Genomic DNA, 25835 nt, shown 5'->3' with positions numbered 1-25835 from the left:
TAACAGTCGAATCAGAGTTTTAAACACGTAATTCATGTCTTCGCTTGTTAAAATATCCCAGGCCGCACCTTGTTTTTACTGATAGATTTCCGTTTTAACAATGACCTCAACCTTTTTGTCAGCAATGACTCCAGCAGTGTTTGAAAGCATGTGATTTATTTATAAATGTCCTTTTCCTCCTACTGTTTCCTGTGTTGCAGGGATAATGTTTATATGAATGGCTTGAATTGTACATTAGAGTAAAAACCAGCCAGGAGAATGAATGCGGAGGAAGTGGAGCTGCTGAGTGACTCAAAGTACAGGAACTATGTGGCAGCAGTGGACAAAGCCCTCAAGAACTTTGAGTACTCCAGCGAGTGGGCAGACCTCATCTCTGCATTGGGCAAACTCAACAAGGTCAGCGTGAGATCAGAGGCTGCAGGTTGTTTGTTTTTGTTTAAAACAGCTCTACAGATTAATAGCATTTGGCTCTGTTTTTTTGTTAGGTTTTGCAAAATAATGCAAAATACCAGGTTGTTCCCAAGAAGCTGACGATTGGCAAACGGCTGGCCCAGTGCCTCCACCCTGCGCTGCCCAGCGGGGTCCACCGCAAGGCCCTGGAGACCTATGAGATCATTTTCAAGATCATCGGACCCAAGAGGCTGGCTAAAGACCTCTTTCTGTATAGGTAAACGGATCCAGACTAGAAGCAACACTGCTAAAGCTGCTGGAAAAGGACCAGGAAAACAATCACGCTGGATGTTTTTTTTTATACTGATGTGAGATTAGTAATTCTCCGGGAACAAGAAGATGAAAACAAAAACCAACTGCTGCCATTATCTCAAGTAGACATCCACTGATACAGCTTTTTTAAAGCAAGTGCCGATTATTTTAACATCAGTCTAACCAGAGCCAGATCTGTGCTGCCCTTTTATTTCAGGCAGATATTGCTTTTTCTTCCTCTGTTTATGTGATAAAAATAATTTGGTCAAAGGCTACATAAGTCTGAAAATAAACAAAAAGCAGCCTTTATCAAATCAAACAAAACAAGAACGATAGACAGCAAATGGTTGGAGCAGCAATAAGTGCACCGATGAATCACCAATCCTGATAGAAGAGAAAGGCAATTATAAGCTGGCAGATATATATCTCTTCTGGAATAGTTTGGGATCCCAAGTTAACAGAGTAAATCTGCTCTCATCCCTGAACTGGAAATGACAGATTTTTTTATATAACCTCTGTCGAGTCCAGGTATCCCTCTCATGCTACCAGTAAGGAGAGTAAGGACTCTGACCCTGGCTAAATGTGATAGCACTTAAAAATGATCAAATAAGGATGGGAAAAATGTCTGTGGCCTTCACTTGAAAACTGTTTCATTTCAAACTTTATTACAAAAAAGTGTTCCTTTAAATGTTTTTGTTGAGCTGTTTCTTTAACATTTAGCTTTGTCGCTGCAGCTCTGGGCTCTTCCCCCTACTCTCCAATGCTGCTATGTCTGTGAAGCCTGTGCTGCTGGGGCTCTATGAAACCTACTATCTGCCCCTGGGGAAGACTCTAAAACCGGGTCTGCAGGGTTTACTGACCGGAGTCCTGCCCGGCCTGGAGGAGGGTTCAGAGTATTACGACAGGTAAGAAGAGACCTACTGAAAAACCAAACCACCACTACAACTATGATAGGAGCAAATACTTCAGGGGATTTTAATGCACTGGTTGGGAATCTAATTGGCAACAAACATTTGGTTGAATGAAAGCAACTTCAACTAAAAATCTGCCTGCTGTGAGTCTAAATTTGGTTACATTAAGAATGATGGGACAGTCACTAGAGGGCGCTGCAGCCCTGGTAACATCACTGTCTCTCAGGCTGCTCTGCTTGTTTTACATCCCAAACCATGAGCATCTCGCATAGTGTTTACTCTAAAGCATCCTTTGAGATGAATCCTTCCAGCAGTTTAGATTTAGGCTAAATATCATTAGCTGGTAGTTTGACAAAGATGTTTTTTAGAGCAGAGTAGGAGAAACTTTCCTCTTCATTTATGCATGTTATTTATTCATTAAAAATAACAACAAGAAAAAAACTTCGCTTCTGGTTTATTTTGCTGCAAATCCGCTTTTATTTTGGTTGTTTAATAACCCATCAATGACACAGGATGGTCGGGCAGATGAGATTTGCTGATAACTGAATGTAAAACACTGAAGTCTAGAAATCCAAACAGAAGTATTTAGCTTCTCTTTTAGAGCTGGTGTTGTTGGACTCAAACGGTGGCTGGTGCTGACTCGTCTGTTTCCCCCTTTAGAACCAACACCCTGCTGGAGAAAGTGGCTGCAGCAGTGGAGCAGTCGGCCTTCTACAGTGCCTTGTGGGGCAGCATCCTGACCAGCCCCTCTGTGCGTCTCCCTGGGGTCTCCTTCGTTCTGCTGCACCTCAACCGGAAGCTCTCCATGGAGGACCAGCTCTACGTCATGGGCAGTGACATTGAGCTCATGGTGCGTGATGGTGTTGAACCCCAGCCGATTAAAGCATTTCATGATCTTCCTTTAGAAAATGCATCTTCTGGATTGTTTTCATTATAAAATGGCACCACTTTCCGCAGAAGAGAGTTTGTTCTTTCCAGTCAGCCTGAGTTTATAATGAGGAGGAGAAAAGCTGCAAGCACCCAGACCGATCAATATGTAGCTCTGCTGACCTTCTGTTTGACCCAATGCATCTCAATATAGATAGTTTCACAGCTGGTTTAAATTACAGGAGCTGTATTGTGTATGGATGGGATATTTTATCCATGAAATCAAACGGTATCTTCTATCCCCAGGTGGAGGCTGTCAGTACCTCAGTCCAGGACTCCAGTGTTCTGGTGCAGAGAAGCACACTGGATCTTATCCTCTTCTGCTTCCCCTTCCATATGAGCCAGGTGAGCATAACCTCAGTCTGGTTAAGGTGTTTAGCTGAATCTCCAACATTCCCAGATTTTCTGCTAGTGAGACGATCAACAAGGAGTAAGTGTCCAAGCCCAGAAAGCAACATAGACAGAACCGTGCATGAAGCCCTTTAACCACTGACCTGTTCTAATCATGCTAATACCGTTTGTGTTTAAAATAACGACACAAGATGGACAAGCAAAAGGAAAGCAACATTCAGGTCAGCAGATAATAAAACTCATGTATGCTCTACCCCCATTTCCTTCTCTCTATGATCCTTTAAAGTGATGCTGATCAGTAGCTTTCCTGACTTTCTGAAGGTCTGCCAAAGACTTTCTCTGAACTTTAGCTGCTTTTTACCCTTTTGCTTTTGTCCAGAACCTTAAAACATTGAAACAAATGGACTATTGCAGGACAGATTAGGGTAGGAGAACTACCCTGCAAAGACTGACCTAAAAATTAGCTAACATTTTCTATGAAATAAGTGTATTTGCATCTCATTTGAGCACATTAACAACATTAGCTGCTAATAGATTAAGGATTTTGGCACTTAAAAAGACATAGTTGGATATTATGACTTAAAAAGAGATAATGGAGTTGTTTTTTTTTATTTCATTTTAAACATAAATCCTCGTATTGCAATGGAAAGCTATCTTAACTTCTTAAAACACGGAAAATACATTTAATTAATGAAATATTGTCTTGCCTTTATTTCAGTTTTGGGAATGTTTATAAATAGATTAGCCTTGTCTGGAAATAGATTTCCTCAAGAAGAAAATCAGAACCAATCCTATCAACGAGCTGTCACAGCATTGTAGAGATAAACCAGTTTATCTGCTTTCAGCTAACGGCTCTTTGATATTTAAACTGTTGGGTCAAAGATGCGGTTTTATCTTTTTCAGAATATTGTTTTTGTAAACTAGATCTAAACAACTTGTCTCTCTGTAGAATGCCTGATTATTCAACTTTTAAATTTCTCCCCAGCAGTGATTTGCTGGTTGAGTTTAGGATCTTTTGTTTTATACCTAAAAGATTCGTTTGTACGAGTTAACCTGGTTAACAAAGAATCTTCCGGACGGAACGGAGGTGACTTGGACAGATAGTTGGTATAAAAGCAGCCAGCATCCAAACCAGGGTGAATAGCTCTTGTTTCCTGTGGTTTCTGTTGCTGTGTGTTTGTGTTCACATCCTTTAAAGGGCACCATTATTCCCTGTTATTTGTTCCCATATTTCATTTTTTTTCACCTTTATTTGCCTTAAAAAACATCCTTTAAAGTAAACACCAAAAGTTATGTGATTAAAATTTAGAAAGTTAGCTAAAAGTTTACTTTAAAGAAAAGAATTAGGATTTAATAAATTTTTTACCTTATCAGTGTCCCAAGATAGAACACTGTTGCCACTTTCCAGCACAGAGGCGGAAGTATTATTCTGCTGAGCTGTTGTTCTGCTTTGGATCGCAGGACTGAGACCAAATCAACAGAGATTCAAAGGCTCCTTCCTTCCATCTGTAGTCGTGCATTGATTCAGAATCTCATTCACTTTTCTTCGCTGTGTGATTTCAGGCGACTCGCCCTGACATGATCCGGATCCTTTCAGCTGCTTTGCATGTCGTTTTAAGAAGAGACATGTCCCTGAACCGCAGGCTGTACGCCTGGCTGCTGGGTGAGAAATACACTCAACACAAGATACGCACGGTTAGGAATAAACTTTGACCCCCAATTTATTCTGCCTCCTCTCCACTGCACTGCAAAGCCTAGAGGAGCTCCAAGGAGCATGCACAGATCAGAAAAAGGCTGTGAGCAACACAGAAATCAGACAAAAACAACTCCCTTTAAGGATTTTAAAATGGTTAACACTTACTACTTTTACAATGATGGAGTAACCCTGAGTGCAGAGAAGCTAAATTTGATGCTTAAATGGGGGAACTTAATGATCAGTTGTTCTGTTTACAATACCTGTGCAGCCCATTTATTGATCTAGCGTACAAAGCTGCAAGTTTTTTTTGTTTGTTTTTTCTTTTAGCAAATCTAGACATCTTTAGCGATCTTTATTGAAAATCTGGATGCTATGACTGTTCCTTTAACCGCTGAAGCTGATCTGATTTCTGTAATATTACTGCAGTCTTGATTAGGGTCTGGCATTGTTTGAAACTGAACGATTCTGATTCCTTTTTTCTGATAAAGTTAATATCGATTCTCCTGTCTGCTTCTTTTGGGAAGCTTGTGAAAATTAGCATGTTTTAAATCGGCTAGCTAACCATCTGTCTGGATTAAATAGCCTGAATTTTAATTCATGGAACATTTAACTTTGCCTGATCGTTACTAAAAAATCTCCACCAATACCAGATATCAGACCTATGAACTATAATAACAACCTCACCACAACAGATAACATATTCAGATGGAGGGTTTCCTTTTGACAACATCATTAAAACACATTTGCATAAATCCAGTATCTGATGCTTCAGGTACTTTTTTGGTATAAGAAAGTTAATCATTTAATTTACCTGATTCTGACTGCATTGCAGTGCTAGGCAGGAGCTGAAGGAAAACAAAGCAACAGGTGCTTTGTTAGGGAAGTTGTCTCTACAGAAAACATTGACTGCACCTCTGGTCAACTCAACATAATGGAAAACATAATGTAAAAGGAAGATAGGATAAAAATGTGGACGGTGTGCTAGGATTACAGGGAGGAACCTACCTTTATCACAACACCAGTGCACTCATGTTGAGTCTGGTGGTTTTAATCATGGTGATAATACACCATCCTTTTTTAAAACAAAGCGGCGCGTGTATGGCGTCCTCTGCACACCGGACTGGAGTTGTAACAGGCAGCCCGGGCCACAGGCGGCTACGCTCTACCCCTTCTATTCATTCAGCTAGCTAATCTAAATTATTCAATTCCATTAAGAGAGCGAGATCATCTGTGGTAGCAGCACTAGACATCTTCCAGGTATGTGAGTAAAACTAGCAGCAGTTCAACGAACAGGATGAATGAATGGTAGCTGGCGTGCGGATGACGTCTTACACGCGCTGCTTTGTTTTTAAAAGATATAAATATAAAAAAGAAAACCTCAGATGTCTGGGGGAAAGCGATTCGCCTACATGTTATGAATGCTGGGGTACCTTAAAGAATAAATTCTGAACAGTTTAGTTTGTGCCTTCAACTCGTTGCCCATAGGAATATCTTCAGAACAGCTCTAAATGACCCAAAAGTTATATGGGTAGAACATGATGTAATTAGGTAAAATCAAGGGCCCAAGGTAAAAAAAACAAAAAAAAAAAACAGCATTCCCCTTTAACAGTTTGACTCTTGAAAATATCATCAGGTAGTTCCTGCATCAAAACAGACCTTTGGGATATTATGTTGCACATTGATATTTTGGAAACGGTATACTTGAAATATTTTATTCAGCCCTGCTTCTGAACAGCTGGCATTTATTGGTTTATTCACTGTTTTTAATCCATTTTCTCTGATTTGCTTCTCACTGTGGGAAAAATTACTGGTAAGTATGAATAAAAGTTAATACACGTTTTTATGTGATATTTTATTGTTGAACAGAAATAATTGAAAACGATTCTATTTAAAGTGCTGATGTTAGAAAAGGCATGCTCTTATTTTCTCAGTCATTAATTACTATTATTAATGAATGGCTCATGCATGTTAATGTCTTGCTTACAATTTATTTGGATATTTTTGCATAATGAAATAAATGATAATGATGCCCTGTCTCACCATTAGACTGTAGATCCACCTGTTAAAATGCAGATGAGACGATGTTTTAGTTTCTGAAGGTTTTTCATACATGTGATTAACATTTCAACAGAATAAGAAAGATCTGTATAAGTAAAGACGCTGCATTAAGCTTTTTGGGACAGTCTACCTCCTATTCTCACTTATTATCTGCCCTTTGCACCAAAAATTCTTCTGATCCAACAGATTATTTATAAAATCTCTTTTCCACAAATCTCTTTAAGTAAATTTTTTTCCAATATGTATGTATGTTTTGATTTAAAGTTTCGATTTCTTTTATTTATTTATTTATTTACTGTGTAGTTGATTCATTTTTTATTCTTTTTAATGAAAGCCTTTGAAATACAATTTTTATTTCCCCTATGCAGCTTGAGCTGGAGATAGACCAGTAAACCGATATTTTACTTTTTTTTTTTATACTCGCATTAGCATCAGTAGAGCATGTTTGCACATTCATTGGCGCGTGTCACTACCCGATCCGTCCCAGAAGTACGATCCCTACCATCAGCTCATTTGCGCACGTGCAACCAGATATACATCCGGGTTACTTTAGATCATTTTTTGTAAAAAAAAAATTACTTAAATTACGTTTTTCCCTTCCTAAGAATAGTAAGCGTAAAATAATGTATTTCCTGAGAAAATAAATGCCTTAAAATCCTTTCTGTTTTATCTCTTGTCTTTGCCCAATCTGTACCAGAATTGGGATCCTATGCTACCTCCATGAGCTAACATTTTCGGCTTTGGATTTAAACATAGATCTAGTTTTTTTATGTTTTATTTTTTCATTTCATGTTAACATTATTCTATATACTGCGTAATCTAAAGAAAGAAACAAATAAAATACAGATAAACATGGTTTATTCATATTTTACTGGACTACTCAGCTTGTTCGATGATGAACGTCAGAGAAGCAGTTTGACGAAGAAAATGTAAAAAGCATAAAAATTGTATAAGAAAAGTCATAAAACATATGTTGAACATGTGTATTAGCATTCTTTGGTAAGTTAAGGATAGAAATAAGTAATTTCAGTACCATTATTACATTATTTCTGGAAACCTGGATGGTACGGATCGTGCTTCAGGTACGGACAGTGCGTTCAGCTACCAGGCTTTGAGACCAGGTGCAGTGCATGCAATGCCTTTCCCTGCAACGCTTTATTGGATTTTTGCATAATTTCTTCTTGTATTTTAATTTAGACTTATTTTATAGTTGTTATCATTTTTATTTTTATTTTGTTAATGTACGGGTATAAAAGCAATAATGGAAATCAGAGGTAAATATTGGGGATCAGTTAAACTGATGTCTAAATGATGTCTATCTGCATCGGCCTTAGAAAGACCAAACAAATCTGTGAGCTTAGCCTGCTTTTCTGTGCTTCATATTTTCCCACCTAGAGCGGACGTATTATATTTTATTCTGTTTTCTTCTTTTTTGTTTTATTCAGTTTGATTCCATTTGTTTCTTTTCTATTCTGCTTTGTTTTGTTGTCATCTATACCAGATAGTAAGTGTAAACCAAAAACCACTAAAAGTGAACTAACAGCATTGTTTACATTTATGTATTTTTTTTTCTTTTGTAACATATTTCAAGAAAGGAAACAGAGGATAAAATCAAAGGGTTACTTTTAAGTTGTAATACGTTTTTAATTCTCATTTGGTCATTTTAAGGTGTTGACAACAATGGCGGGATAATAGGTCCACGCAGCACTCGACAGAGCAACCCAGAGGAACACGCCTCCCATTACTTCAACAGCTTCTCCAAGGACATGCTAGTCCAGGTGAGGTTTGGAGCTAAATGCACAACCAGGTCATCAAAGGTGTCCTGAATAACTCCAAAGGATGCCTCTTAAAAGCCTATTGCTGAATTTTAAGGGTGGCATGGTGCCTTCTGCTTCTTTTAGATGGCAAACATTTAGTAGTTTCCCTTCTTTTTATGTTTTCTGTTCAAACGTCCTCCTTTAGACGCAGACGTACTGTATTTATCCCCGGCAGCTTTAGCTTTAAAGGCATCTCTGAGCTCTTGTTAAAGATGTCATGCTGTGTTAAAATCACGCCATCTCTCCTGCTGTTTGATGCGCTCTACTTCTCCAGGGGGCAAAACACTGAACAGAGACTTTTTTGTTTTTTTGATCCGTCACACATTTTTTTTTATTTATTTGTTTGCGTTTCTCTCCCTCCCACCTCTGCCATCTGCTCAGAGATGGTCACTAAAGCTCTCTGAACAGGGACGGTGATGGCCCTCTGGGACTCTGCTCCATGCTGCAGATGGAGCGTAATGAGGGAGGAAAAATGAATCAAAGCACATGAGGGGAAACATAAAATCGGTTATGCTAAGCGTTTTCAAAAATAGAAATGGTCAAACAAACAAATGTGCTCCTCAGTAAGCCAGAAATGGTTCAGTTTAGCTTAAAGTTAAGAGCAGATCTTAAAAAACATTGGCTTAAAAGAGGCATGCCTTTTTTCTCTTAGATTGACATCAAATTAAAAGCTTTCTGCTTTAGGTTAGCTCGGGATTTCTAAACCAGAAGTTCCCACACTGCAGAAAGTGAAGTAAAAGTCAGTTAAGCATTTCTTGAATGAGGTTTTTTTTGCACCTAATTGGAGTAGCTAATTAAAATAATCTGCCAATCCAAAAGATTTTTGGACTTGAAAATAGAAATTAAAATAAAAGAATTCTGATAATCATCTTATTTTCAGGGCCAAAGTGCTTGATCCTTTAAAGAAGTGAAAATAAACCTATTTTGAGAAACTTGTACTTATGTGGAGATCAATTTAAGATATTATGAGCCAATTAAGGAAAATCCAGAGGATGCACTGCAAAAACACTCAAGAAATAAGTAAAAATGTATAAAGTGTTTATACCCTAATTTGAGTAAGTTAATAAGATGTTCTGCCAATGGAATGTGTGTTTTTACTCAACATAAGATTATATGCTCTCGAAATAACACTATGCCAATCTTTTTTTTCTTATTTTAAATGTAAAATGTCTTGTCCCATTGGCGAAGTGTCTCACGTCCTCAATTCAAGATAAAATGCACTTATTTTTAAGAAAAATTCCTTATTTAGATTTCGATTTTTTTTTTTCTCAGTGTGACATCGATTTGTAAGCTTCTGATTTACAACATTGAAGTTTAACATTTTCGTTTTTTTTGAAGGCAGATTGAAAATATTTGTTTGAAGGAATCTGAACATGCACATAGTTTGATATTATCTTCTTGTTTTAGGCGATGGTTGGGATTTTGCAGGGCAAGGCTCGAGGTGGGGAGGAGGAGAGCATCCTTATGCATGACCTAAAGCCATTTCGCATCCTGATCAGTCTGCTGGACAAACCGGAGCTAGGTGATCCTTTGGTCCCCACCTCCACAGGGTTTCATTTGTGTTTTTACACTATAGATAAAGCTTTAAAAACTTTCTGTCATTGCTCTTTCTCTCTGCCTTTTCTTTTTCAGGTCCGGCCATCCTGGAGGACGTTCTGATCGAAGTTTTTCGGACTCTTCACACACAGTGCCGGACAGAGTTAGACCTTCAAGGCCAGAGTCCGTTCAGCAAAGATCAGACGCACCTCAGCAGGTGAGTGCCAGAACACACACTTTATCTGCAGATTAGATGCATATTTAATCCAGGCTTTAGTTTTTCAATGAGCTTCAGAAACCTGATTAAAAGAATTGAATAATTTCTCTTCTTTAGTAAACTGAGAGAAAATAAAAGGACAGCGGAGCTCATTAAAACAGCCAATCTCCTGTTCAACTCCTTTGAGCCATACTATATGTGGGACTACATCGCTCGCTGGTTTGAGGAGTGCTGCAGGTTAGTGTCAACTCACACAACAGATGGAGATACCTGAATAGAAAACAAATTAAACACCCAGCAAGCAAAGTTTTAATCTCTATGTCTAAAAAGCAGGTTTAAAATACCCTGTTTGATTCGAGGAAAGTTCCCTCCACCAGTTATATCCTCTCTGGTCTGTTAGCAGCTTCATTAGAGTTAAGAAGTCGCTGTTTATCCCTGTCTCAGGAGGACGTTAAACAGTGGCGCACACGCTGGCAGATGTGGTTGGAGTTTGGAGTCGCCTGACCTCCCTCTGGTGGAGTTCTGTCAGCTGGTAGATTTTCTGCTGGACATAGTTTCCTTGGTGAGACTTTTTCTTTGATTTCTCTTATTCTCTCTTTCCATCTTATTTGTGATCTTCGCTCGTCTCGTTTCCTGTCAGTGCAGTTCTTTAATTCGTACTTCTTTATATTTCATCTTTTGTTCCTTTCAATGTTTGAGTTCTAGAGATGCCAAATTGTCAACTTTTAGCTAATCTGTAGGCTGTTGTGCAGCTCCTGCAGTGAGGCTGTTAACTTTTATTCAAAGTTAATAAGATCTGTAGTGGGAAAAAAGAATCCAACAATTGCCCCAAGTAAAAAAAAAGAAAACCAAGGAATTCAAACAAGCCAGCACTTGATTTTGATCTTTGCAAAGAGAGAACAGCTCATCATACAGCCCTTATTGCTTGGTAATCAGCCCTGTTCTGCCTGGGTAGCGTTCGTTCCCCCTAACTTACAATAATGGAAAGTTGTCAGAGTCAAAACAAATTACAGACACTTTGGTTAAACAGTAAAATGTCATAAATAAACCTTGAGAAAGAATATGTATATAATACCAAGGTATGTCTAATGTAGAAACACCTCACACAGTGGAATTGTGTGGCCTTGCAGGTGAAACAGCCTAAGGGAAAACATTTATAGTGAGTAAATAGCATGAATTATTATATGAAATAAGAGAAACTAAATTTTCCGACCACAAATAATTTTGTTGGTATGAGTAAAAAAACTTTCTTTATGAGGTTGATGAAATTAAAGAGATTAATATCTCAAAAGCTATACTGTTTCATAGGTTTTGCTGTCTGTTCCAGATCATCTGAGCTTAGATCAGGTTGCAGGTTCTTCTAAAGCTAAGATTTTGGCCTAAAATACAATTTTACAAGCCGTTGAGCAGAAATTAGATGGGTTTTAAAATTTAGCCTATATGGCTCACAGTGCACCCTTAACAGGGATCTGAGCTTGAGTTTAGCCTGAGCCTGAGAGCGAGTCCTTCCTGGTCATAATGCTACAGTGCAGTGATTACTGACATGGATGTAAACCATTCATTCTCTGAGTGAATTACAGCTGTAGCCTCCATCCTGCAGGTTTAACTTTTCTAGTTTCTTCACTTTGTTCCGTTTTAACACTGATGGCATCAATCTGATAGAGAAGTATTTTCTGTCATTTCTGTGCTTTTCTTCCTTTCTCTCCATTCCTTCATGTTTTATTTTCCCTCTTTTGTCATTTTCCTCTCTTCTCTATTCTATAATCTTTGTAATTATAGACTCCTGCCTGAGCTGTCAGTGTCACGCATGCTTGGCTCACACCTCCTTTGTATCCAGTGTATTGCTGTTAGAATGTCCCACAGACACGTACGGCGTGGCATCCATGCCGTCAGGGATCGTGGATGTCATAGATCCCAGATTCCCTGTGTAGGATCCCTTTTGTCTGTCCTGTTTACAGTTTTGGTCAGAAGTCTTTATTTACTAATCATAAACGCCAATGGTAAAGAATTTTTTCACATTGGGGGCTTTTACTGGTTTATTTGAGTAATTTTAAAGGTTAAGGTTATAATCCAAGTACAACTTGGATGAATTTTTAATTATACACACAAGCTACTCAAAATATAATAAATCTATGATTGTGACAGAATCACTGTATACATTTTTTACGCCACCTAGGAACTGCAGAAAAGGGTTTAGGAGGTCTTTTTACTCAGTTATCCTTGCAATTCACCAACACCATCATGTTTTATAATCATGTCCGGCCCAATCCTATTAAAATTGGTTTAAACAAACCTGCTGATTTGTTTCCTTGATGTGAGGAAGGTGTGCTGCTTTATCTTTATCCATATTTGTTTAAGTTTCACCAATGGGGTGTGCAGGTGACGCAGTGGTTAGTGCACACGACCCATGTATGGAGGCCTTAGTCTTTGACACGGCCAACCTGGGTTTGAATCAGACCTGTGATCCTTTGCGGCATGTCTCTCTCCTCTCATACCCCCTTTCCTGTCAGCCGACTGTCAAAAAAACGAGCCACTAGTGCCATTAAAAAAAATATCACCTATAAAGCTAAGGATGTTTTACTGCTGTTCCTCCTCCTTCATTGTTCCATTCTACTGCTGTGTTGGGATGCAAGATTTTTCAAGCAATCAATCGATTTTTAAATTTCTGTTATTTTTTCCAGTCAAAATTGGGATTTATTTCTTTTTTCCTTTGTTTGTTACACATTGCATGGAAAGTACTCACTTCTAGCTTGCCGATATTGATCTGCAGGCTAGCTGTAATTCTCTGTTCCCAATAAAGTGTCCAGCAAACGCCTTTTAAGTCTAAAACCAACCGTAATAAAAGAGCATCAACCAACTTGGCTGAGAACCCATTAGCCCCTAAACAAACATGCGGTATTCAATCAGGAACATCTGAATGGATGCAAAGGAACATGTGGTCCATTTGCAGCCACAGGATAGAAAGTCTACTAGTTATAGTAAATCCTCAATAAATGCACACATCTTGTGCATTTATTGATATTCAACTGTAGGAAAATAAAAAAAAGGTTTGTTAAATAAATCATTAAATGCCCTGTATTGTGTTGAGTGAATGCAGACTTCTGAACCCAACTGTATTTGCAATCTCCACCCTTTTAATCAAAAAGTCTGTGTGGGGATTTTGTCTTATTGTTGACCCTGTTTGCTTTTCTACTGCTACTGTACTTCCAATCTGAATAGTTTGGAAATCCTCCGTTACCCTGTTGAAATGCTCTGTGTGTGTGAGATCTAGGGAGTGGTGTTGTACTGAGTATGAAAGGATGACTGCAAACACTGATGGGTGGCCTGTGCTCTGCTTGCTCCTGTCTGTTCAAACTCTCTGCTCTTTCTCCTTGAAGCCTACTAGAAGCATGAGGGTAATCTGCCAGGTAAAGTAAAGCTCTTTCCTGCTTTTTCACCTCACTTTGCTTCACTGAGGCTACAGTAACATTTCAGCAATGTCCCGCCAACATCCCCCAGGCTACCTTTGTTCCTTTTTTCTGCTTTAAGTGCTCACGCCATAGTGGCTGACTTATTCTCATCTTTTTTTTTATGCTAAAAATCAAACATGATCTTTATGGGTTATGATCATTACATGTGTCAAAAACTTACCGTGGCTTTTTTGTGAAAATGAAATCTCTGCTCAGTTTCTGTGTCCTTGTTCAGCATGCATACAGTTGATGCTATTGTGCTCCTCATATTATCCTGACACAATCCTCATTTTTTTAATTATTATGATAATTTGAATTCACTTCATGATTTCATGCTTATTTTCTAATTCAGAATTTGATTATTTTATGCATATTGCTTGTTTAATTTAATTATTAAAAAAGTAATAAATCCATATGGATAGGTAGGCGGTTCTTTTCCTTTAACTCACTGTGCTTATGTAGAATATATTTTACAATTTGAGCCTGTTAAATGTTTTCACATTATTGCTGATAGGCCATGACATGGTAACCAATGATTGATTGTAAAGTGGAAGAAAGAATATGCATGATTGGACAAAAAATATGTCAGATAATTGAGATGTTTTTTCCTAAATACTTTATAGAGCCGCTTTTCATTGCTTTTCCAGCTCCTTTGCAGTTATTCTATACAAGCTTTACGATTAGAGGTTAGAATATTTTCCGTCCCTTCTTCGTAAAAAATAGCCCATTTCAGTCAGATTGGACAAAGGGAATTGGGAAACGTTTTCAGTTTTTGCTGCAGATTTTCAATTTCAGTCAGGTCTGAATTTTATCTTGATCTTTGTTATATATCAATACGATTTAAAAACAAAATGTTTGTTTCCCTCCTCTGGCTAGAGCCCCATGTGTCTGCACACTGGAAAAAATGGACCTCTAGATGAGTCATTTTTTCTTAAAATAAGTGAATTTTTTCTTGAACTGAAGAGGTAAGTGAGACACTTTGCCAATCGAAAAAGACTATTTACATTTAAATTAAGAAAAAACTATTTCATTGTCTTAAGTGTCTCAAGTGCATATTATCTTATTGCCTTATTTTAAGAGTAAAAATCCTCATTCCAGTGGCAAATCGTCTTATTTAAAATTGATCAAATTGATGGTAAATACACTTAATTTAAGACGTTTTGACTAATTTATCTATCTTTTTTGCAGTGCAGCATCTTAGGTTGTCTATTCCGGGATTATTCAGTGTTTTTTTTTAGCCTTTACAGCTTCACTGTCCCTACGAGCGTATTGATGGAGCACATTAAAGCTTGGATACAGTGTTAGGTAGTTGGTTTGTTCTTCTTCTGAAGGTGGTAAAATAAGGAAAAGATTTCCAGAGTATTCACACTGAATCACAGTATTCAGCAGCTGAATCAGGATTTGACTAAAAAGTCCCACACCTTGTGTCTTACAGTACGTCACAACAGCAAACTATCTATTATATAACAGAACACTATACGGATTTTCACAGCTGAAAGGATGCAGAAAATATCCGAACCTGACTAATCACACAAGCGTTTTCAGACCCTGGAAGAAAACAAATGACGCCCAGATATTGTGTAGAGAACGGGCGGTGAAAACCCCAATGATGTCGTTTTGTTCTTGCAGCTGTGAGAGCGACACAAAAACCTGTCATGGAGCTTATAAACAGCTTCAGTGTTACAAAGTCTCTGGTGTAAATGAGGCGACGGTGTGTTACATTTGGTGTTATTGCTCTCATACTCTCCCACTGGAGAATTCAACATGGCACTTACTCTGACCTGAACCTTAAAAAGATCGCCCTACAATTATCAAAGAAACCATAAATGCTCACATATAATATGACATCATGAAGCAGAGCTTTGTTCCTAACTGTATTCCAACTTATTCAAACCTCCAGCCACATCCTTATGAAAAAAACTGACCATAATATGGTGTATTTGGTTAAATTGCACGCTATTTAGAGATGTTCAAGTGTCACATCTTTATTGTTTTTCCATGAAAATTTTAATATTTGGAAAACTAATTTGGTAGATGCTGATGGTTGGAGGCAATGGATTGGGTTTGTTGAGGCTTTCAGAATAAACGCTGAAAATGCACCAATAATTTCATATATCTTTTTCTTCCACTTTACAGTAGTTGGCTGCTGTCTGTCAGTCTATCACTTAAAAGTCTCAAATGATGGATTTAAGTTTGTGACATTAATGTGATAAATTGTTAAAGGTTGAAGGTACATGGAAGCAGTTTTTAAGGTGCTGTCAGTTAAAGAAGCAGATTCAAGTAAAAGGACTAGAAACAATTTTTTTAGTATTCAAGATAAATGTTTAATGGTGTTAATGTAATTAAAATTAGATTCATTAATCTTTCTGAAAACAGTTTCTAGTTTATGTATTTTAACTAGTTAACCAAGTCACTCTAATAGTTAACTGGTATTTTCAGGAGACGTACATAGAAATCCAGACAGAGCATCTTCCTCAGCTGCTGCTGCGGATGGTGGCGGCTCTGACCTGTCACCTCCAGGCCCTGGGCCTCGGGGAGCTCACCCACTGCCTTCGTCTCTGCTCCAAGATCCTCAGCAAGGTGCAGCCTCCACTGGTTTCCCCGCTGGCCCTGCCAGCGAGTCCGCAGGCCCGCTCATCAAACTCTGCACGGAGCAAACGCAGCGAAGCGGAGGATAAACAGGTACGCCTCAACTATAAAAGAGCTTCTGTGAAGCCAGTCCCTGACTTTCAAGTACAGTCCAGATTCCTCTGTTTTTCCTCTGATCCTGCTTAAAAAAGAAAAGAAAAATCAAGGTCACGTTGTTTGCGTCATATCTTTGGTCTCCATTGGTCCAGTTGTAATACAAGTTCTAGCCTAACCCCTCTCAGTTCAGTCTCTGATGGTGTGTCCTGGTCCCAGATCAGCACCTCTTGCTGCATGCTGCACATGGTTGGGTGGCCATCCGTCTCTCCCCAGACACAAAGCATTTTGAAGACTTGTCTAAAAGCAAAAATGAAAAACCCAATTTAGTTAATTACTGACCTTCTGGTTACTTGGTCGTTTTAAGTGTTTTGCAAATCGCTGAGCCGTGGCTTGAAGTTCAAAGTTGCCTTCCCAGACAAACATGGATGAGTTGAGGTACATCCCTAAAGGCTCGGAGCAGAAAGATGGAAGAGGAACACCCAGCAGCTGAGCCCTTTCATTCCCTCTCTGTGGACCTAGATGACTAGACTAGCTTGAGAAGCAACTTCTCTACCGTGTTCTATGTCTGTCTGAGTGGAAACATGCAGTCCAGTATGGATCTAGTTTAACACCATAAAGGCCCACGACACCCATAAGGGTAACACGGCCTTATTCAGTATTATGGTGATTTAGGTTTCAGATGAGTGTAACTTAAAAAAACAGAAAACCAACAAATTTCCTTATTTTCATTTATTAGTAGAATATATCACTGGTTCCTTGTTCACTATGTAAAGTTCTTTAAGTGACCCTGGAGCCTGAATTCATACTTCTGCCTTTCAAAGTAAAAGCAAAGTTGATTTGAAGCCTTTCTTAAATAAAAACTAGTATACTGAAATTAGTATACCGAATGGACTTTATTTCCTGGGTCTTCATAATGGAAATATTTTTGTCTGTTCATGTGTTTAATAATGTATATATATAAATGACGGAAAATATAGTTCAACTGGATAAGGTTAAGAAAACTCAAGATAGTCTCAAAATAACATTTACTCAGTTCTTTTAGAAAGACATCTTGTAAAACTATTGTGTTATAGATTCTGATAATCATCTTTGAGTATTGTTTGTGCTTTTCTTACCTTTGCTGTTGGACCACATACATTTGCCAATGAAGGCTGCGTGATTTCATATTAACTACAGCTTTGTGTCCTCACAGTGAATTACTGATATTAACTGGATACATGACTAAAATAACCAATAGATAATGTTCTTTTTCACACGTCACCGGAGAACACAGTAGAAACAAAACCTCCAGCGTTTAACTTTCGGAGACATGCCAGCAGACAGCAGTTGAAACATGCATCTGTAAGAGACGCATAACATTGTAATAAGAAAAAGAAAAACACCCATAAATTATGATAAAAGACGGTTTTCTGTCTTTAAGTGGGGAAAGTTGGGAAAAGGCACATTTAAGTGAGCACTCACCTCACAAAAAAATCTTCTTCTAATAAAATCTGGCAGCACATATGTGCTTCCCGCTATTCCTGATGGCTTCGAATATAAATAAAACTTCTGGTCCTTTCAGTTCATTCTGGTCCATTGTGCAGGGCTGCAACGAAGCATCTAAACAGTGCAGGTCTGCAGCCATATCCCTCTTGAAAACCCCAAGAGCAACGAAAACACTTTCGTCCACTTTGGTTCACGTAAAGCTGCGTCTCAATGACGGTTGGATTCGCCGGTACTTCCTTTTAAATCTATCCAAGCTGAAAGCACCAATGCAGGGCGGTGAGCAGCAACAGACCAGGGTCTGTGCTGGAGGTTAGGGAGGACAACAATCAGTCTTTAAAGAGATAAATTAAGACGGCCTTTTTAAAACCTCTACAGAACATTCCTTATTTCATCCTTTGTCAATATTATTTCCCCTTTATTCTGTTTTAACTGAGAAAAGCTTTCCCTCCTGTCCACTTCTTTAACCTACATGACATCTGTAAACCAGTCCCTGATTGGCTACCACGATGTGGTTTCATAAAAAAGTTCAGCTTTCTTTCCCAATTTCAGTGATCACCGCTCCGCTCTCTCCGTACAGGGCTGCTCGGTTCTATCTAGTAGGATGAGGTGAGGGAGGAGCAGGGAATGTCCTCACTGCGTTGAGTTTACCGCTAGCCGCTCCGTTCCAGGAGTGTTTGCATAGGAATACTATGTAAATCTGCTGCGGACACCACGCTTGGTCTGAATGCACCTTTACAGCTGCACATTGATTGGATTATTTGGCTAAATTCCTTGTTTTTTATAAATTTTTTTTCTTGCTGTTGATTTTTTTATTTTATTTTACATTCTAACGAAGCTTAATGTAAACCAGAATAACGTATAGTAAGATAATTTTCTGCTATTGATTACTAAAATAACTTGCAAAAAAAATATATAGCGATCGATTTAAAGTTTCCATGATGTAAAAATTATCACTTAATGGACGTCAATAAAATTTCCATTTGGGAAAAAATAAACAAATAAGTTGGACTTGCATTTAATGGATAAAACTTAAATAAATTAATAGCTTTTGATTTGATTTATTGGTCATTTGAAAGATGACTTTCATTATGTGATTTTTATCAAAGCAATCTAAAAGTTTATATAAATTTAACATTTTTAGGCAGGATTTATGGAAATACTTGCTTAAAATATGAAGGCTTTAGTAATGAATATTATATAAAGTTCCATCCATTTGTGCCCAAACTGTTTAATATTTTGTAGTTCTTAATAAAGACGGATTTTTAATTAAGCCTCCATGCTATTGTTACATGAAGTTTTTCTTGGTCTGGTCTCGTTCTCACTCTGCCTCAGTCTTGGTCTGAAATGAATGAAAGAACCACTCATCAATAAAACATGATCTAAATGAAGCCTTAAAACTGTATTTATTCTTTTATTTTTATATATATATATATATATATATATATATATATATTAGGGTTGTCACGATACTAAACTTTTCAACTCGATACCGATACTAAATAAAATATTCAATACTCGATACCATTTTCGATACCACAAGAATAAAAACAAAGCCAAACCTGTCAAACAAAAATAATTCTCAGCAGCTGCACCTGTTACAAAAAAAAGTCTGAAACTGAAAAATGCACAGAATTATTCAATCACACAGTGTTCAGAAAGTGCATTTTCCACTATTCTGCACTTTAGATGGCTGTATCGATACTTTTGAAANTATATATATATATATATATATATATATATATATATATTATACCCTTTTTTTTATTTATAGCCTAAAAGGCCCAGAACTGTAGATATTGTTTTTAATTTGCTAAGCTGCTCAGTTGTTTTTCTTCTTGGTTTCTGTTTTGTTGATAGGTTTCATATTCTGCCCTTGAGACGTCTGACAGTGGGGATGTGTTTGACGATGGGGAAACCCCTCCCAGCAGTCGCTCCGCAGAAAGTGGCTTTACAGACTTTGTCCAGTACCAAGAAGATGGTCCTGAGGGCACGGCGGAAGCCTCTCATCTCCACCCGTCTCTCAGGACAGGCAGCCGTCCCACCGGCTTATGTCAGTCTAAGCCTTTGGACAAACCAGTGATGCAGTGTTGCCTGGAGCACTTCCAGCAGTTTCTCTCCTGTCTCATCACCTTTTATATCATTCCTGAGCATGCGGGGGGTTCAGGGCCTTTGGTCACCGCAGGTTCCCAGACCAGTGGTTATCCAGAGTCATCCTCAGGAGACGGGATGGTCCAGAAAGATTGTGTGGCTGCATTTACCGCTGCCTGCCAGCTCTTCTTGGAGTGCTCCAGTTTCCCAGTCTACATTGCAGAAGGCAATCTGAAGACCTCTCCTCCACTGGAAGAACAGTGCGGTAAGGCTGCTACAAAGAATGAAGAACTTCTTTACTGAACCATATGAACTAAATAGCTACCCGTTACGCCTAATTCATCTGTGCAGATGCTGAGCAGATCCGCCTGCCGGTGTGGCTGCAGACCCTGATGGATGCCTGCTGTCTGGCCAGTGACTTCACCCTACAGGCTGTTGCTATCTCCCTGCTCATGGACCTAATAGGTCTGACTCAGTCGGTTGCTATGGTGACAGCTGAGAGTCAGGCTTCCGGTAGCAGCGCTGAGCCCGCTCAGAGCCCGAGCCAGGGTCGAGTCGCTGTGGTTATCAGGCCTCCACTAACTCAGGGAATCCTGAAGTATATTGCTGATAAAACTAACTTCTTTAAGGTAGAGATTGCTGACGTTGCTTCACAGGTTGGTGGGTTTTACACGGTTCTGCTGTGGTTCTGAGGTTTCTCTTCTCTGTTGCTCAGAGTGTTGCAGTGATCCTATGGGACCAGCTGGGTGAAGGCACGCCTCAGCATCACCAGCGGAGCGTGGAGCTCTTCTACCAGCTGCACAACCTGGTTCCCTCATCCAGCACCTGTGAGGACGTCATCAGCCAGCAACTCATGCACAGAGACAAGGTCAGCAAAATAAGAACAGCAAATATGCTAAAACAGACGTTAACGAATCATAGAATCAGTTGATGAAATGACTAATGTGGTGAAGCCCAGGGATGGGAGGCATTTGACCTCTTCTATGTGTTAAATAACTTTTTATTCAATACCCACCCAGGGACACCATAATATGTTGTGATACTTTATAATATATTAATTGGCCTTCCCGGTAGGGGTGGTAAATATCTTATTTAATCCGATATTATGTCATTTATTGCTTTTGAACACATTCCCCAACTGGCTGTGTGTTAGAACAACAAATGAATCAATCTAGCTCAAATCATGGTCAAACAGATTATTCTGCACATATATGAGTTTAGATAAAGGAGTTTAAAAAAAATCATTCAGCTCCAAGTCAAACATATTTAGGTTAAAAACTCTGGACTAAAAACGAATGGAACTCTACTTAACTAACTTAATATCTACAAAGAGGAAGGGAAAACATGGTTGAAATCCATAATCAATGAGATGATGCAGTGATATCACAGTTTAGGATGGATTTTAAGTTTGAGTTTGTCTTGAAGGATTTGGGATGTGATCAAATAAGCTTTTCTCTAATTTAGAGTGATTTAGAATGTTTTCAAACCAGTTCACAACACAAATCCATGAGGTGAATAAAACATTATTTGGCCAAATAATGTTTTATTAAATTATGTTCTTAATCAGGAACCAATAACCTTTAAAGGATTCTTTACTCTCTTTGAAATGGCTAGCAGTGAATAGCCATGAGGATTCCTTTAAATTAATTTTGATCATTATAACTTGGTAATCGAATTGTAATTAGCATAAGAAAAACACATGAACACTAACGTTTTATCATAGTTTAAACTGTTAGTGAAATAAAGCTTGTCCAAGCTTTTGCAACAGCTCAAAACATATTACTATAGCATAGCATGCAGTCCATCCTGTTAGCTTTGTCTTCACTCATCAGTAAGCACATGAAATGATCAAAGTCATCAGAAGACATTATTTAACCAGAATCTGTCCCTAACTATGCCAGACTTTATACATCTCCCCATGTCCATTTTGGAAGGTTTGAGTTTCCTCCAGCAGTAGCAACATAGCACGGCAGGATCACACCAAAGGAAAGGCTTTTTAAGGAGACTTTCACCTCCAGTCCAGCTCTGTGAGTTCTGAAACTCAGAGAAATTTGTTGCAAATGGTCTGTTTTGCAGCAGTTCGGTTATGGAATGTCAACCATCATGACTTGGCCTTGGTCATTCTGTAGGTCTGGGTCTTGAGCCTGGATCTCCATGGTGTTGTCCTTTTCCAGTGGGTACCCCCGGAAGTAAAATAAATCCTATGTGCTGTAGTACTTTACTGTTCTCAACACAGTGAGGGGCCAAGGCACACCTCTGTGGGAGGTGTCCTGTGGATCTAGTTGGGCTGAGAAAAGAGGTCTCAAAGCTGTTTTATGAGCAAAACTGCAGCCTCTTCTCCAGTAAGATGAAACATGGACATTGGTCCTCAATGTCCAAAACTTTATAATGGTTTATGTCTCAACATATGCAATTTAATTAGAAGATGAGCAGCTTCATTTTGGAAAAGCTGAAGGCCTTTCTGACCTGGAAATGCATTATAATAATTAAATCTATAGAAATTAGGTAGTAAAGTCATTAAAATGAACTTTTGGGTTTAGAAAAACACTATAGAGGTGTTTTGTGTTTCAGATCTAATGTCCCTGTCTAGTTTAACACCTGAATTGGTGGAAAATAATTTCAAGAATGGAGTAAAAGCAAAAAAGCCTACAGAGTGGGCATCATAAGGGCCAACTTTGGCAGAATAATAAGAGCTCTCTGTCTTTTTAGTACTGAAGCTCAAACAATTCAGGCCAACCAGACTTTACATTTCTTTTGGGATTAAATACAAATTTAAACCAACATTAGGTGAATATTTATTTTTTGTTTTCCTTTTAAAGATTTATAAATTAGAAGATCGTCAGCATCTATTCCAAGGCGTCTTTAAAATGAGACCCAAAGGCAGAGAGAGAACATACTGTTCTACTATATAGACTCCTTGAGTCACAGATACACTTTGTTTAAACAAACACTTTGTTTATGTTGAGAAAAAAGTTTGCATCATTCGGTATCCTGGAACCGCTGACCTGACCTGAGACCTGTGAGGATCATTTTCTGATTTCTCCAGTGTCAATGAACCCAGCAGGACCTAAAGACTGTTTTTAATGGTTCCTGATCTTGGAATAAAAAGTCTTTAAAAACATCTCTTAAAGCATCTCTTTAGTGTTTACATTTGTTTCTACTAGATTGATGGAAATAATGTAATTTTCTGTGTTCTGTTTTTCAGAGGATTCGTTTGGAGGCCCATGTGAAGTTCTCCGTTCTGTGGCATTTAACGCGAGACTTGAACATCACCAAGGCTTCTCCGTTTAGCCGAACATTTGACAGGTGTGTTTGATCGTTTTTCCGTCTAAAGGTTCTCTTATTGTTCTGCTATTCATATGCATGCCGTTCTGCAGGTCTCTTTTCATCATGCTCGACAGCTTGAGTTACTGGGATCCCTGCACAAGCGCGGTTGGTCGGGCTTGGTTAAATCAGGTTCTTCAGAGACATGACATCGCACGGGTTCTGGAGCCACTCCTGCTCCTTCTGCTGCACCCCAAAACTCACAGGGTTTCTATTCAGAAGGTGCAAGCCCAGCGCCACTGGGCTCAGATGTTCCCTGAACCGCCTGAACAGGAGCCATCAGAACCGCTCTACACCAGAGACTCCGGCTTCTCAGACAGTGAGCTGTGGATGTGATTTCTTTATTTCTCCTCATATTCTGCTAGTGATTAAAACACTGGTTGCTTTAACATAATTTAATCTTTATTTGAAATATTATTTTTATTTCTTTAGACTTCCTTCAGATTCGAGGTGACAGAGTTGGGCATGAGGACTTCAGAGGTCTGGCAATTAGCGACATGGAGCCCTTTTGCCTGACTGTTAACCCCCTGAGTGACAGCTTGTCCATCCTCAGCCTGAGCAGCGAAAACCTGCAGTTAGCTGGAGGATATCCTCCCGGTGACCAGCAGGAGGAGCCACAGAGCTCAGAATCAAGTGGTTCTTGTTCATCTACGCTTGAAAATGGAAGCTTTGATGAACAAGAGAATGGAAAGGGCTCAGATGGAAAGCTGGGTTCTTCGGATGAAACGTCTGAAGACTCCGTGGAGGAAGCTGTGTCTGCTGTGATGAAGGAGCTTATTGACAGAGTTCTCAACTTAGTAGAAGAATCAAATGAAACCTCTCCGCCTGAAAACTGGCCCCAAACTGATACTGAAAGCACATCCTCGGACACCTCCACCGGTCTCCGCCTGGACTCCTGCCCTCCCGAGTGCTCCACCCACCACAATCTGCCTGAATTGTTAGCTGAAGGCACGCTGGAGTTCCTGTCTGTTTCTTCATGCGAAGCTCTGCACAAAGAGGGCATCGCTCGCCACAGCTCATCACCTTCCATCGTCACGTTACCAGGCGGCACCGATCCAGCCACTACAGACCGAAGCCTACAGGCGGATGACCCCCAGGCCCGCAAACGCAGCCACAGCAGCACTCAGCTCAGTCTGAAAGGGAAGATAATGGAGAAGCTGGTCGACAAATCTCCCGGGGCGAAACCAAAGACCAAGAAGGCAAAGAGGAAAGAGGAGGAGAAGCTGAGGAAAGCGAACCAGTCGGAGAAACTGCATCCACCCAGTATTTTCTTTGGAGACAGTCTAGACCTGGAGAACTGGTACAGCTGTGGCGAAGGAGAGGTGTCCGAAATCGAGAGCGACATGGGCTCACCCAGCGGGGGCTCTGGTGGGACCTGCGCCGGAGGAGAGGCAGCAGGACGCCGGCCGTCCTCCGCTCCGCCTCGTTTCAACATCCACCCTCTGTACCAGCACGTCCTGCTCTACCTGCAGCTTTACGACTCCTCCAGGACGCTGCACGCCCTTTCAGCCATCGCCTCCATGGTCAGAGCCGCTCCCTCAGGCTTCGTCAGCGCCATCTCTACCACCAGCATCAACAACACCTACACTCCGCAGCTCTCCTTGCTTCAGAACCTGCTGGCTCGCCACCGAGTCTCTGTTATGGGCAAAGATTTTTACTGCCCCATCCCTCAGGACTCTCACTCCCATTCCTTCCGCAGCGCCATGTACCTGGAGATCATCATCTCCCTCTGCCTCTACTTCCTGAGGAGTTATTATTCTGCCCATGTGACGGCGGCTCCTCAGGACTTGGCAGGAAATCGGGCCATGCAGCTGACCAGCGTGGAGGTCCTAACGCTGCTCTTCAGCGAGCTAGCCAAAGTCACAGCCGGCTCAGCGAAGGGATTCGCTAGTTTCATCAGTGACGTCCTCTCTAAGTGCAAAGTCCAGAAGGTCATACTCCACTGCCTGCTCTCCTCCATATTCAGCGCTCAGAAATGGCATGACCAGCGGATAGCGGGGATCAACATGGCGGCGGTGGAGGAAGGCCTGTCAGAGGACAGCGTGATCAACATGTCGGAGGACCAGATCGACAGCTGCAGCGCCGTTCAGTCCCAGCTGCTCCGACTGCTGCAGAGTCTAGTCGTGCTGGAGCACCGGGTCCTGGCGCCTGCAGATGAAGGTGGAGAACCTGCAGGTGGAGGAGGAGCAGGTGGAGGGCCCGGAAGTGGCGGAGTGGCCGGGTTCGAGATCCTAGGTGGGGAGGTGGAGCATGTAAATCCCCAGCAGCCTATGACGTCACTCCAGTACCTCCACGGTCAGCCAATCACAGCGCAGGGCATGTTCCTGTGCGCAGTCATCAGAGCTTTGCACCAGCATCACGCCTGTAAGATGCATCCGCAGTGGATAGGCCTGATCACAGCCACCCTGCCGTACATGGGGAGGGTCCTTAGGAGGGTGGTGGCCTCTGTGACTCTGCAGCTGTGCAGAAACCTGGATAATCTCCTGCAGCAGTACCGCTATGAAACCAGTGTAACAGATAGCAGGTGAGAACATGCTGTAAAGCGCTGTACGTAGAGTTGGTCACTAGATGGCACTGTGCACCACAGAA

General features: G+C 40.0%; 1 protein-coding gene across 4 annotated transcripts in view; it reads left to right on the top strand.

The window, feature by feature from the left end:
* dopey1 (dopey family member 1) overlaps window positions 1–25835 on the top strand; it is a 43463-nt gene that overhangs the window by 2610 nt on the left and 15018 nt on the right. Inside the window, exons 2-20 of one of the 4 annotated variants that reach the window (XM_015388414.1) lie at window positions 201–396; window positions 486–667; window positions 1437–1607; window positions 2274–2463; window positions 2787–2885; window positions 4455–4554; window positions 8341–8423; window positions 9870–9984; window positions 10095–10215; window positions 10333–10452; window positions 10660–10777; window positions 13593–13622; window positions 16104–16346; window positions 19692–20187; window positions 20274–20551; window positions 20638–20790; window positions 23128–23228; window positions 23300–23565; window positions 23679–25770. In XM_015388414.1, coding sequence (XP_015243900.1) covers window positions 259–396; window positions 486–667; window positions 1437–1607; window positions 2274–2463; window positions 2787–2885; window positions 4455–4554; window positions 8341–8423; window positions 9870–9984; window positions 10095–10215; window positions 10333–10452; window positions 10660–10777; window positions 13593–13622; window positions 16104–16346; window positions 19692–20187; window positions 20274–20551; window positions 20638–20790; window positions 23128–23228; window positions 23300–23565; window positions 23679–25770 — 5096 coding nt within the window. In that variant the 5' untranslated portion in view covers window positions 201–258. Of the gene's footprint in view, window positions 1–200; window positions 397–485; window positions 668–1436; window positions 1608–2273; window positions 2464–2786; window positions 2886–4454; window positions 4555–8313; window positions 8424–9869; window positions 9985–10094; window positions 10216–10332; window positions 10453–10659; window positions 10778–13592; window positions 13623–16103; window positions 16347–19691; window positions 20188–20273; window positions 20552–20637; window positions 20791–23127; window positions 23229–23299; window positions 23566–23678; window positions 25771–25835 lie in introns of those variants that run through there. The other 3 variants (XM_015388412.1, XM_015388413.1, XM_015388416.1) reach the window with 3 other exon arrangements.

The sequence above is a fragment of the Cyprinodon variegatus genome, unplaced genomic scaffold, assembly GCF_000732505.1.
Source record: "Cyprinodon variegatus isolate N-32 unplaced genomic scaffold, C_variegatus-1.0 Scaffold422, whole genome shotgun sequence".
NCBI lineage: Eukaryota > Metazoa > Chordata > Actinopteri > Cyprinodontiformes > Cyprinodontidae > Cyprinodon > Cyprinodon variegatus.
The sequence above is the reverse complement of the archived record's forward strand: the minus strand, read 5'-3'. Positions and strand labels throughout refer to the sequence as shown.